The sequence below is a fragment of the Cicer arietinum genome, chromosome 4 (genome assembly GCF_000331145.2).
Source record: "Cicer arietinum cultivar CDC Frontier isolate Library 1 chromosome 4, Cicar.CDCFrontier_v2.0, whole genome shotgun sequence".
Classification (NCBI taxonomy): Eukaryota; Viridiplantae; Streptophyta; class Magnoliopsida; order Fabales; family Fabaceae; genus Cicer; species Cicer arietinum.
Window position 1 is genome coordinate 50,162,554 of NC_021163.2, and position 10,918 is coordinate 50,173,471.

The window sequence follows — 10,918 nt, forward strand, 5'->3', positions numbered from 1 at the left end:
ATGTACCACACATATTATTCACATTCACAAGACTAAAATAAAATATTCAACCAAATAAAAATCTAATAAATCACAATAACTTTATTTGAATAAATAAAATCGATATAACATAAGAGTCAATCCAAAAATAAATTTACTTTATAAAAAATAAATAAAAAATTTACCAAAAAATAAAATTGAAACCTTAATTTACCCAAAGGCAAAAACAAGCCATTTAGTATCTAGAGCTTAAGTGATAAATCCAATGTTTGAACATTTGAGTTGTGGTTGTTGTTGTTGTTGTCATCATCATTATGAACCAAATCAATGAAATCAATCTTCTTGATAGGTTTCTCAAGCTGCATGATATATGCTTTAGTACCATCATTTGAAGATTCTTCCTCTGGCTGCTTCCATTGGTAAACATGTGGATTTGCTAATTGTGCTAAAAATCCATTCACATTATTGTTATTATTATTATTGATTGAAGATGACAAAACATGTGGTGGAAGTTGAATTTGCCTAGAACCAACCAAAAAAGGGTTTCTTATTGGTTGAGGAATCCCCAAAGGTTGTTGTTGGAAAATCCTACCATCGTTGATGTTTTGAGAAGTGTCAATTGGAAGAGGAAAACCTGGTGGAAAACAATGAGAAGAAAATTGTCTTTGAGGGTTGATATGTTCTGGTGAATAGAGTCTTCTTATTGCAGCCTCTTCATGCTCCATGTGAGATTCAATATGAGTTATGAGTGTTTGAGTGTTTCCAAAGACTCTATTGCACAATCTACATGCAATTTGGTTGTTTTGTGGTGTATAATTTAACACATCATGCCTCATGTTACTAAAGCCATTGGGCATTGTGGTGATGCATAAAAATAAAAATGGGGGAAACTAGAGAAAAGGGGTTTGAGGAAGAACAAGTACTATACCTAGGTAAAACTAATTAGTGAGGTGAGGACTATAGAAATGTCATATGTGGGGCTTTTATAGATGACAAATGTATATTTCACATTTACTTTGTTTGTGATTTATATGGCATGTGTAGCATATAAGGTTATTTGCCAGCTAATTTGAGTATTTTTGTAAAAACATTTATAAGATTCTGAAAATGAAAAAAAGGTTTGATTCATTTAATCATGCTATATATTAATTATGATGCTATATAAATTGTAGAGACTACTAATGGAAAGTGAAATAAACAAAGCATTTATCATATTAAAAGGGTTATCAGATTTTGACCAAATAATAATCTACCAATATTGTATTGTTGGATTGTATAGAGAAGAACTATGGAAAATTCATCATCAAAGGTTATATCAGAAAGTTCTCAAAAAAGTAATAGGATAATCCTAAATTAGTATTCAAATAAATATTTTATAATTATATTTTTTATATTGAAATTACATAATTTTGATAAATTAAATCAAATTTAAAAGTAATTTGTTAATTTTTATTTAATACTAATGTTTCATGCATTGCATTTATGAAATACTTATACGAGACTGTGAGTTGAACTGATATACGAGTTCATTTGTCTTGTTTAATGTGTTCCGCATAAATTCGTGTATTAAATAGATTGCATTCGTCCATCAGCGAATTATAATGGATTGTGATATGTTAGTTTGAGTGTGCTCCGCATTAAATTATGGTTAAAAAGACTAATATGCATACTATAAAAAATTAAATTTAAAAAGCCACTTTTATATTAAAAAATTGGTATCATAAAAATATGATTTAAAAAAAAACCTAAAAATCTACCACTCGTGATAATTTTATGTTATAACTTCGAAGTTGTATGAAATGAAAAAATCTTGTAAGCTTTAAGTATCAAATAAGAAAAATACCACAAACGATACTTAAAAACAACTTCAATATTCCAAACCAATATGAGTTATTACTAAAAAATTATTAATTGGTCTAAATTATAGTAGATAAAGTATAGTTATTGTTTTTTTAAAATGTTACACAAATCGTTGGTCAACCCATAAATCCACGTGCACTTTTGTGATGTCGATAGTTGAAAACTTGATGAGTTGATTTTTCTATTTCTCCTAATGTCACTCTGATTTTTCATGGGTTAATACCTTGTGTTGAGAGTGCGATTGAAGACACTTCGGTTTGATAAGAAAAATGAATGGGCAATACTTAACTAAACCATGTATTGTTAGCTTATATATTAACAATATTATTTGCCTACTATACATGTTTGGTATTGGATTTGAAAGATGTCCTTATTTGCGAGGACGAAGTTCTTTAAATGGAATACTTGCCATAATTCTATCCCGACCAGATTAGTCATGTGTCTTAGAGGTATCAATGTTCTTCCTACCTATCATTTTTACTAAGATGATGAAAAATGATTGATCGTTGTCTTTTTCTTCACCGTATTGTGGATATTTAGAGAGGTCCTATCAGTCTATCTTGAAGCATTTACCTCAATTAATTGTGAAACTAGTTTCTAACTTTGGAATACTTGTCCCCTTGGTCATGTGGAACTTCTGTCTATCTTGTAACAAATTCATCTTCGAATATATTCAACCATTGAAGTATGCAATTGTCTCCTTTGTGTTCAATCAAGTGCATGCGGTTCAAACATGTTTGGTATTGGATTTGAAATATGTCCTTATTTGCGAGGACGAAGTTCTTTAAATGGAATACTTGCCATAATTCTATCCCGACAAGATTAGTCATGTGTCTTAGAGGTATCAATGTTCTTCCTACCTATCCTTTTTACTAAGATGATGAAAAATGATTGATCGTTGTCTTTTTCTTCACTGTATTGTGGATATCTAGAGAGGTTCTATCAGTCTATCATAGAGCATTTACCTCAATTAATTGTGAAACTAGTTTCTAACTTTGGAATACTTGTCCCCTTGATCATGTGGAATATCTGTCTATCTTGTAACAAATTCATCGTCGAATATATTCAACCATTGAAGTATGCAATTGTCTCCTTTGTGTTCAATCAAGTGCATGCGGTTCGGCAAATGTGTAACACCTCAAGTTTTTATTAATTAATTTTAAGCCCGTAAGAGTCATGTGTGTTAACTGTTAGATATTTGAATGTTTAAACATCAATATAAGATAGTTAGAAATAGCTAGTAACTATTTTAAAAACAGTTAATCAATTAATAAAAAGCAATAATGGATTAGGAAAATGATTAATCAATTAGGCTAAGTGGGTAATCGATTAATATGTACACAAGTTCAATATGACGTGACAATTCTACTTTTACTCTACTAGTCGACTAAGGTGTGTTGCTAATCGGTTAATTATTGACCATATTTCAAAACTAACAGTTTTTCCTGATTTTTGCATAGTCATATTTGTATCTTATCTTTTAGTAACCATTTGATAACTTAACGTAACTATATAAAGAGGTCTTAGCTTCAGAAATTTGTTAGTTTTCATATTGGTAAGTTCAAATAACCCATTTATTTTTCATAGAAATTTTATCTACTATTAACTATTATATTCAATTCAAATGTTCATATGACGAACAACAATGAACTATCATTTTCTACAAATCAAATAAGTAATCCATTAAATCAGTTATTAACATATGTAAAAACACACAAATAAACAATTTGAATTGTGTTTTAAAACTTTTTGCTTATAACCATCAATTTGAGAAATTCCTTTTCAAACACAACATAAGTTTAAAGGTGGTTCAATAAAATTCTTCATAGATTGTTAGATATGTTTATAATATTCAATAAAATGTATGTAACTATTAATATTGTTACAAGTTATTGTGTTTTATATTAATTATTACATTTTATATAATTTAAAATAATATATTTTTAAATAAAAAATTAGTATACTTTATTTGACCATATTAGTTAAATTTATTTTTTTCATAAAATAAATTCACAAATAATTATTTTAGAAAAAAGAAAATAATTAGTGAGGCAAATATTCGATAGAAAATATTCAATTAGTTTCCAAATTTTCAATAAATTTAATTTTTGCTTATAAAAAAATAACATAAATTTGAGTTAAAAAAGGACGTAAACATAAGGGAAAAAAATTTAAAAATAAACGATAGAACAAATGCATTACATATAGTTAATATATATGGTAAAAATTAGCCAACATTTAATATATTACTTTATCAATATTATTTTCTAAATTTAAAATGATAAATATATGTAAATATTAATTGAGCGAGAAACCAAATAAATACTGCAATCATAGGAATTTCCTAATTTAAAATATCCTTGCTTTATTATCTATTATATGTAATAGATAATAAATATGATAAGTTGAATTGAACACAGTTCATAAAGTATAAATTATTAATATTTTATAAAATTATATATATATTTAAATTACTTAATAAGAACTATTAACTTGACGATTACATTATTAAAATTTAATATTTATGAAAAGTTATATTAGATAGAACAACTCAAATAGACAAAATTAAAGTCAAAGAATTCCAACTCTATGTATAAAAAAGTTATATCTTGTTATGACATTTATTTTAAATAGTTTGTAAATAAAAAATCATTCTAAATAGAAAAAGTTATTAATTCTAAATAGTTTTATATTATGTAGAAAAATATTCCAACAAACTTTATTTTTACTTTAAATCTATCTACCAACATCTCGTTTATTTCTTTTTTGAGTTAAATGTATTTTTGGTTCATCTATTTATCAAAAATAAATTATATTAAAATTTTATAAAATTTTAATATATATATTTAAACTACTTAATAAGAACTATTAACTTAACAATTAAATTATTAAAATTTAATATTTAAGAAAAGTTATATTAGATAGTACAACTGAAATAAACAAGATTAAAGTCAATGAATTCCAACTCTCTATATAAAAAATTATATCTTGATCTGACCGTCATTTTAAATAGTTCGTAAAAAAAAATCATTCTAAATAGAAAAAGTTATTAATTCTAAATAATTTTATATTATGTAGAAAAAATATTTCAACAAACTCCATTTTTACTTTGAATCTATCCACCAACATCTCATATATTTCTTTTTTGACTTAAATATATTTTTGGTTCACTTATTTGTTAAAAATTAATTTTTAGTCCTTTTATTTTTAAAATAATTATATTTTTAATTTTCTATTAATTAATTATTGAGATTTTTTGATCTTGTAATTTTTTATTATGTGACACTTTGATTAATGACGTGACATTTAAATCATATTTGTGACTTGGATAAAACAATTTCTATGTTATTATTGTATTAAATAATTTCAATATTTATTTTATTTATATATTGAAATATTAAAAATAAAATAAATAAAATTTTAAATACTTTATCTAAATATTTTTAATTAGTTTTGGATAAAAATAAATAAGTTTTAAAAATTTATTCAGATATTCTAAATTTTATTTTGTTTTTAATTTTAATTTTGAATATTTTAAATTTTAAATAAAATAAAAATAAAAATAAAATTATTTTTAATATCTTAATATAGAAATAAAATAAATATTAAAAATAAAATAAATATTAAATATTTTATATAAATATTTTAAATTTGAATTGTAAAAAAAATTTAAATAAATTTTTTTATAAATATTTTATTTAAAAATTAAGTTTTAAATTATAATTTTAAGTAGTTTAATATATAAGTAATATAAAATAATTTGATTTGTCAAATTTTAATATATAATGTAAATTCATTACAACAATAATAATATAAAAAATATTATGTCCAATTGACAAACATAATCTACGTGTTATATTATTAATAAAAGTGGCACATTATAAAAAATATTGGAGGACAAAAAAATTTCAAAAATCAATTAATAAGAGAATAAGATACCAATTTTAGAAATGAATGTACTACAAATTCATTTTAAATAGAATAAAATAATTAAAAGTGGATTTAAGTTTATTTATTTATTAATTTCTAGTTTTATTTCAAGATAAGTTATTTGAACTAAATTCAATATACATTAATTTTTTTGAATTTAAATTTAAGATAATCTAGATGCCATTTCTTCTTATTTAATTATTTTTTAAGATTTATATATTCTTGATTAATTTTATTTTTGTGGATATTGGTTGTATATTTTCTCATGGATACCAAAAAAATTTCCTTGAATTTAAACTTATTAAATGTTTCTACTAAATTTTCTCTTTGATTAAATTTAATTAAATTTATCATTCTTTTTTTTATCAAATTTAATAGGTAATTTATTTTTTTTAAATAATAAAAATACAGATAATTTTTTTTATGTGTCATAACCCTGTTCATTTCATCCTTTTTTATTTATTTTTTCTTGATATTCTACTCATATAATTTATATATATATATATATATATATATATTTAGTTTCATTTACTAAAAAAAAAGTTAATTTTTTAACACCGATAATAATATACTTTGAAATATATATATATATATATATATAATGTGATAAATACTATATAAAACTTACACACAATCCTGAAATATTAAATTTAAATATTATGTCGAATCTAATATTATCCAATTTGCGTGTATTTCATAAGGGCATTACATCTTGAAATTAGTGTAGAAAAACGTATGTTGTATATAAAAATTGCACAAAGATTTTTTTTTGGCAAAAAAGAGAATAATTTATATATTAAAAGCATCCAAGAACTGAAGGGAAGGTTTTTGAAGGACCCAAAAATTGGGTAAACCCTACAAACATTTTACAACCGAATCAATCACAAACACAATCTTTATTCATTCATAAGCTTAAAAAAGAACACAAAAGAGACATCATCGATGGCAGAAACAAAAGAAGGATCAAATACGGAGATGTCTTTGAAGGATCAAGGCAACGAGTTTTTCAAGTCAGGAAAATATCTCAAAGCTGCTGCACTCTACACTCAAGCTATAAAAAAAGACCCTTCAAATCCCACACTTTATAGGTACCCCTTTGTTTTTTTCTTTCAAATTTCCCACCTTTTTTCTTTTCTGTATCACATTCCACTTGATTCAATTCTTGGGTTTCAATTTTGTCTCTGCATTGTTGTTTTCTCGATCTGGGTTTTCTTTTTTGTTCTGGTTTATTTATTCTGTGGACTTGTTCTGAATACTAAGACCATGTTTGGACACACAACTTAATTAAGCACTTATAGCATAAGTGATTATCATGTAGTAATTGTTTATGTATAAATTATATTTTGTTAACAAAATTTAAAGACCCTGTTTGGACATAAGCTGAAAATAGCTTATATACGTTAGCTCTCCTGAATAGTCTCTCGAGTACTCATGTGAGTTGATGAACTTAAATAAGACAATCCAAACATGCTCTAAATCACAAGTGAAAATCTTTTTTTTAGTGCATGCTTATTATCATTATTGTTTAAGGTTTGTTGAACGTTTTATGTGTTATATTATAGATTGTGAAGTGTTAAGTTTTATTGCCAGTTTATGATTAGAGTTTCAGAATTGGAGATTTAAGGATATAGTTTAGGCAAGGCCATGTGCTTTTTGTGTTGGAGTTAGATCAGTGCGTCACTTAAGAAGGAAAAGAGGATCCCATTTTTATTAAATTTATTGACCATCAATTGTGAGGCCATGCAAATTAATAAACTTTGGCCATGTTTGAATAAGCATCATAATTAAGTGCTTATAGAAATTAGAAAACTGTTTTCATGTAAACTTTAAGCCGTTTTCATAAGCTATCCAAGAGAGCTTACGATAATATACTGAAAATAGCTTATGAACACATTATAAGCTGTTTCCAAAAACTTTCGGGAACAATCTCACAAGTGCTTATACCAGTAAATAAGCTCAAATAAGTCATTCCAAACACGTTCTTTGTGGTCTAGAACTCTAGATTGAATTACATTCTAGCTCATGAGAGCTTCGCAATTAAATAAGTTATTCTTCATTTAGAGAAAATTTGTTTTTAGTGTGTTGATATTTATAAAGAAGTTAAGTATGCGACAGTTTTTGAGAATCTTAAGAAGCAGAAACTAATTTCAACTCGTACTAGAAGGTTTTGTTTAAGAAACTCATAGTTATTACAAGCTTCTTTTAATATTTCTTTATTTGCTGATAATTTGTTTTGTATACGTTTATTGTCACACACACTAATGGAGCTTCTAATCATATCTGATGCTGCATGAGTGGTTTTGATCTACATATTTAAATCGTGGAATGCGTCACACTAACCCGATTCATAAATATCTTATGCTGATGTATTTTCTATGCATACATTATGTGTCAGTAACCGTGCTGCAGCATTGCTGCAATTGGATAAGCTTAACAAAGCTCTCGACGATGCTGAAATGACAATTAAATTAAAACCCCAATGGGAAAAGGTAAGGTTTTCTTCAACTCTTCTTAATGGTAACAGTGTGAACCCTTAAAAATACATTTTTTCATTGAATCTGTTGAACACAATTCCAGGGACATTTTCGGAAGGGGTGCATATTGGAGGCCATGAAACGATATGATGATGTATGTATTTTATATAACTGAGCTGCCTTTTTTCTTAACTTTCGATTGGAAGCTGGGGTAATCTGTGAAACTTTTCGGTTTCCTGATAAGTTTGCTTGTGTAAATACTTGTAGGCTTTAGCTTCCTTTCAGATAGCTTCGCAGTATAACCCACAAAGTCAAGAAGTATCGAAGAAGATAAAGAAGATAAACCAACTCGTGAAAGATAGCAAGCGAGCTCAAGAAGTCGAGAATTTGAGATCGAATATTGACATGGCCAAACATTTAGATACATTCAAATCTGAAATGGTTAGTGCAATTGTTCTGGTTATTTTCCTATTAGTGCTCAACTAGCATGTGCTCTGTTATATTTTCTTACGGTAATTCTTATTATATATATATATATATATATATATATATATATATATATGTATGTATATTATGTAGATAGGGTAAAGGTGAAAGAGAAGGGGAGGAACAAATTTTATTCTTAAATCAAGTCCAAAGTATGAAATTCATACATAACTGCTATCTTGCTGGATAATGAACAATCTTAGATTACAAAATACTCCAAATAACCCAAATTACATTTAAGACTATCTTAATGACACCCAAATTACTTATAAATAAAATACTAATACCACAATTACAACCAAACCTTTTCGCACTAAGCTGTGGTCGGTTATATGGAACAAACGATGCCATAATGCTCTAGCAATTGAGCTGCCCTCCTTATGGTCTACTCTCCCTATTATGGTATCTATAGGTCTCCTCCGCACATGCTTATATCGTTTAAGTCTTGATTCAACTATCTTTTCTGTAATAGGTGCTATTTCAACTCTATCTCTCTCTAATACCATCGTTCATAGTTCTATCCTGTTTAGTATTTTCATTTTTCACACAATCAACAAAGCAATCTCATATATGCTACACTAAGTTTACTCTCACGTTAACATTTTACCACCCACCATTCCGACCAATACAACATCACTGGTCTTGCAGATGTATGGTGAAACTTTCATTTATCTCTTGTGTTACCTTTTTAACACATGAAACCCCTTAGGCTCTAATCCATTTCCTTGTTTTGTACAATGGATCAAAGATATTTAAATTGTGTAACTTGTGGTATGGTATGATTTCTGAATTTCACCTTTAAACTAGGTCTGCTTTGCCTTTTGAATCGATGTGCTTGCTCTTGAATGTTTTTGTAAGTACATCCAAGACTAAGGTAATAAGATTGAGGCTTAAAGTTGATCCTTGGTGTAGTCCTATAGTTATTGGAAAAGCTTCTGTGGCTCTATCCTGCATTCTCACACTAGTCGTGGCCTCCTCATACATATCCTTGGTAACCCGAGTGTAGGCAATCTAAACTCCTTTCTTTCATAGAAATTTTCAACAAAATCTCTCTTGGCATCCTATCATATGTCTTTTCCAAGTAGAAATGGGGTTAAAATAGGGGGGTTAACTCAACAAAGTAACAACCATGATCTGAAGCCACACGTCAAACCATGATGCGACTACTCTTTCGGTCTGTTTGGTCCAACAGAGGGGAGAGGAAGGATTTTAATGCAAGGGAGGGGAGGGGAATAGAGAAAGTTCAAATGAGAGAAGGGGAGAGGAGGGATTAATCATTTAATTTATTTTGGTTCAAGGGTAGGGGAGGGATTTTAAATGGTTTAAAAGTTATTTTGGTTACCTCTGCTCCTAAAAATTGAACCAAATGCATATAATTAAAAATATTCCCTCCTCTCCCCTTCCCCCAATCTACCCCCAACCAAGCAGACCCAGGACATGCAAATTGAGATGACATTGCGATTAACTTCCCTGCACCTTTTTAATATTAACCCCTCTCTCGACTAGTTTTACACGTTTTGTACTTGGTCTTTTCTTTGCCTCCCCAAAATTCGAATCCACCACCTCACTTTAAGAGTTCTCCAGTGAACAGCTTGGTACTAACTCGACCAGGTTCATGGCTTAGGAACTCTTAAAGTAAGGTTCTTGGAGCAAAGAAAAGATAGTACGGAACCTGTAAAAAGAGCCGAGAAAGGAGTGTTACAGTAAGAAAGACACATGGAAAAGCACACACAAAAGTTAGCATCTTCTGTCTCAAGTTACGATCTCACTTTTATATTTCTATCGCCCATAATCCAATCCGAGGTTGGACCTACCACTGAGTACTGACTACCTTCATACTGCCAGTCATTTATATGTTAAGAAGACATAGTAGATCAACACATTCAGAACTAATACAGTGCATTCTTTCATCCAATTCAACAAGGAATTGTTAATTTAATTCTCAAAAACAGAAGAAAGATCTGAAAAATAAAATGTCAGAAATCATCTTATTCCTTTTTCTGTATTTTGGATTCTGTGGTGTTCTGTTTTATTGCTTCGTTTAACTTTGAATTTGTCGTGACTTATATTATAATTTAAGGTAATTAATGAATTAAAGAAACCACTTATCTGTATGCTTATATATCGTTCAAATTTTTTTTAAAGTGAGAATTGAAATTATCTCCCTTGCAGTCTGAAAAGTATGGATC

The 10,918-nt window shown here is 27.6% G+C and overlaps 1 protein-coding gene across 1 annotated transcript in view; it reads left to right on the forward strand.

Moving 5' to 3' along the window:
• Nucleotides 1-6,550: 6,550 nt before the first annotated feature.
• LOC101497529 (uncharacterized) overlaps nucleotides 6,551-10,918 on the forward strand; it is a 6,360-nt gene continuing 1,992 nt past the window's right edge. Inside the window, exons 1-5 of the mRNA XM_073367891.1 lie at nucleotides 6,551-6,857; nucleotides 8,165-8,258; nucleotides 8,347-8,397; nucleotides 8,511-8,684; nucleotides 10,902-10,918. Coding sequence (XP_073223992.1) covers nucleotides 6,712-6,857; nucleotides 8,165-8,258; nucleotides 8,347-8,397; nucleotides 8,511-8,684; nucleotides 10,902-10,918 — 482 coding nt within the window. The 5' untranslated portion in view covers nucleotides 6,551-6,711. The remainder of the gene's footprint in view (nucleotides 6,858-8,164; nucleotides 8,259-8,346; nucleotides 8,398-8,510; nucleotides 8,685-10,901) is intronic.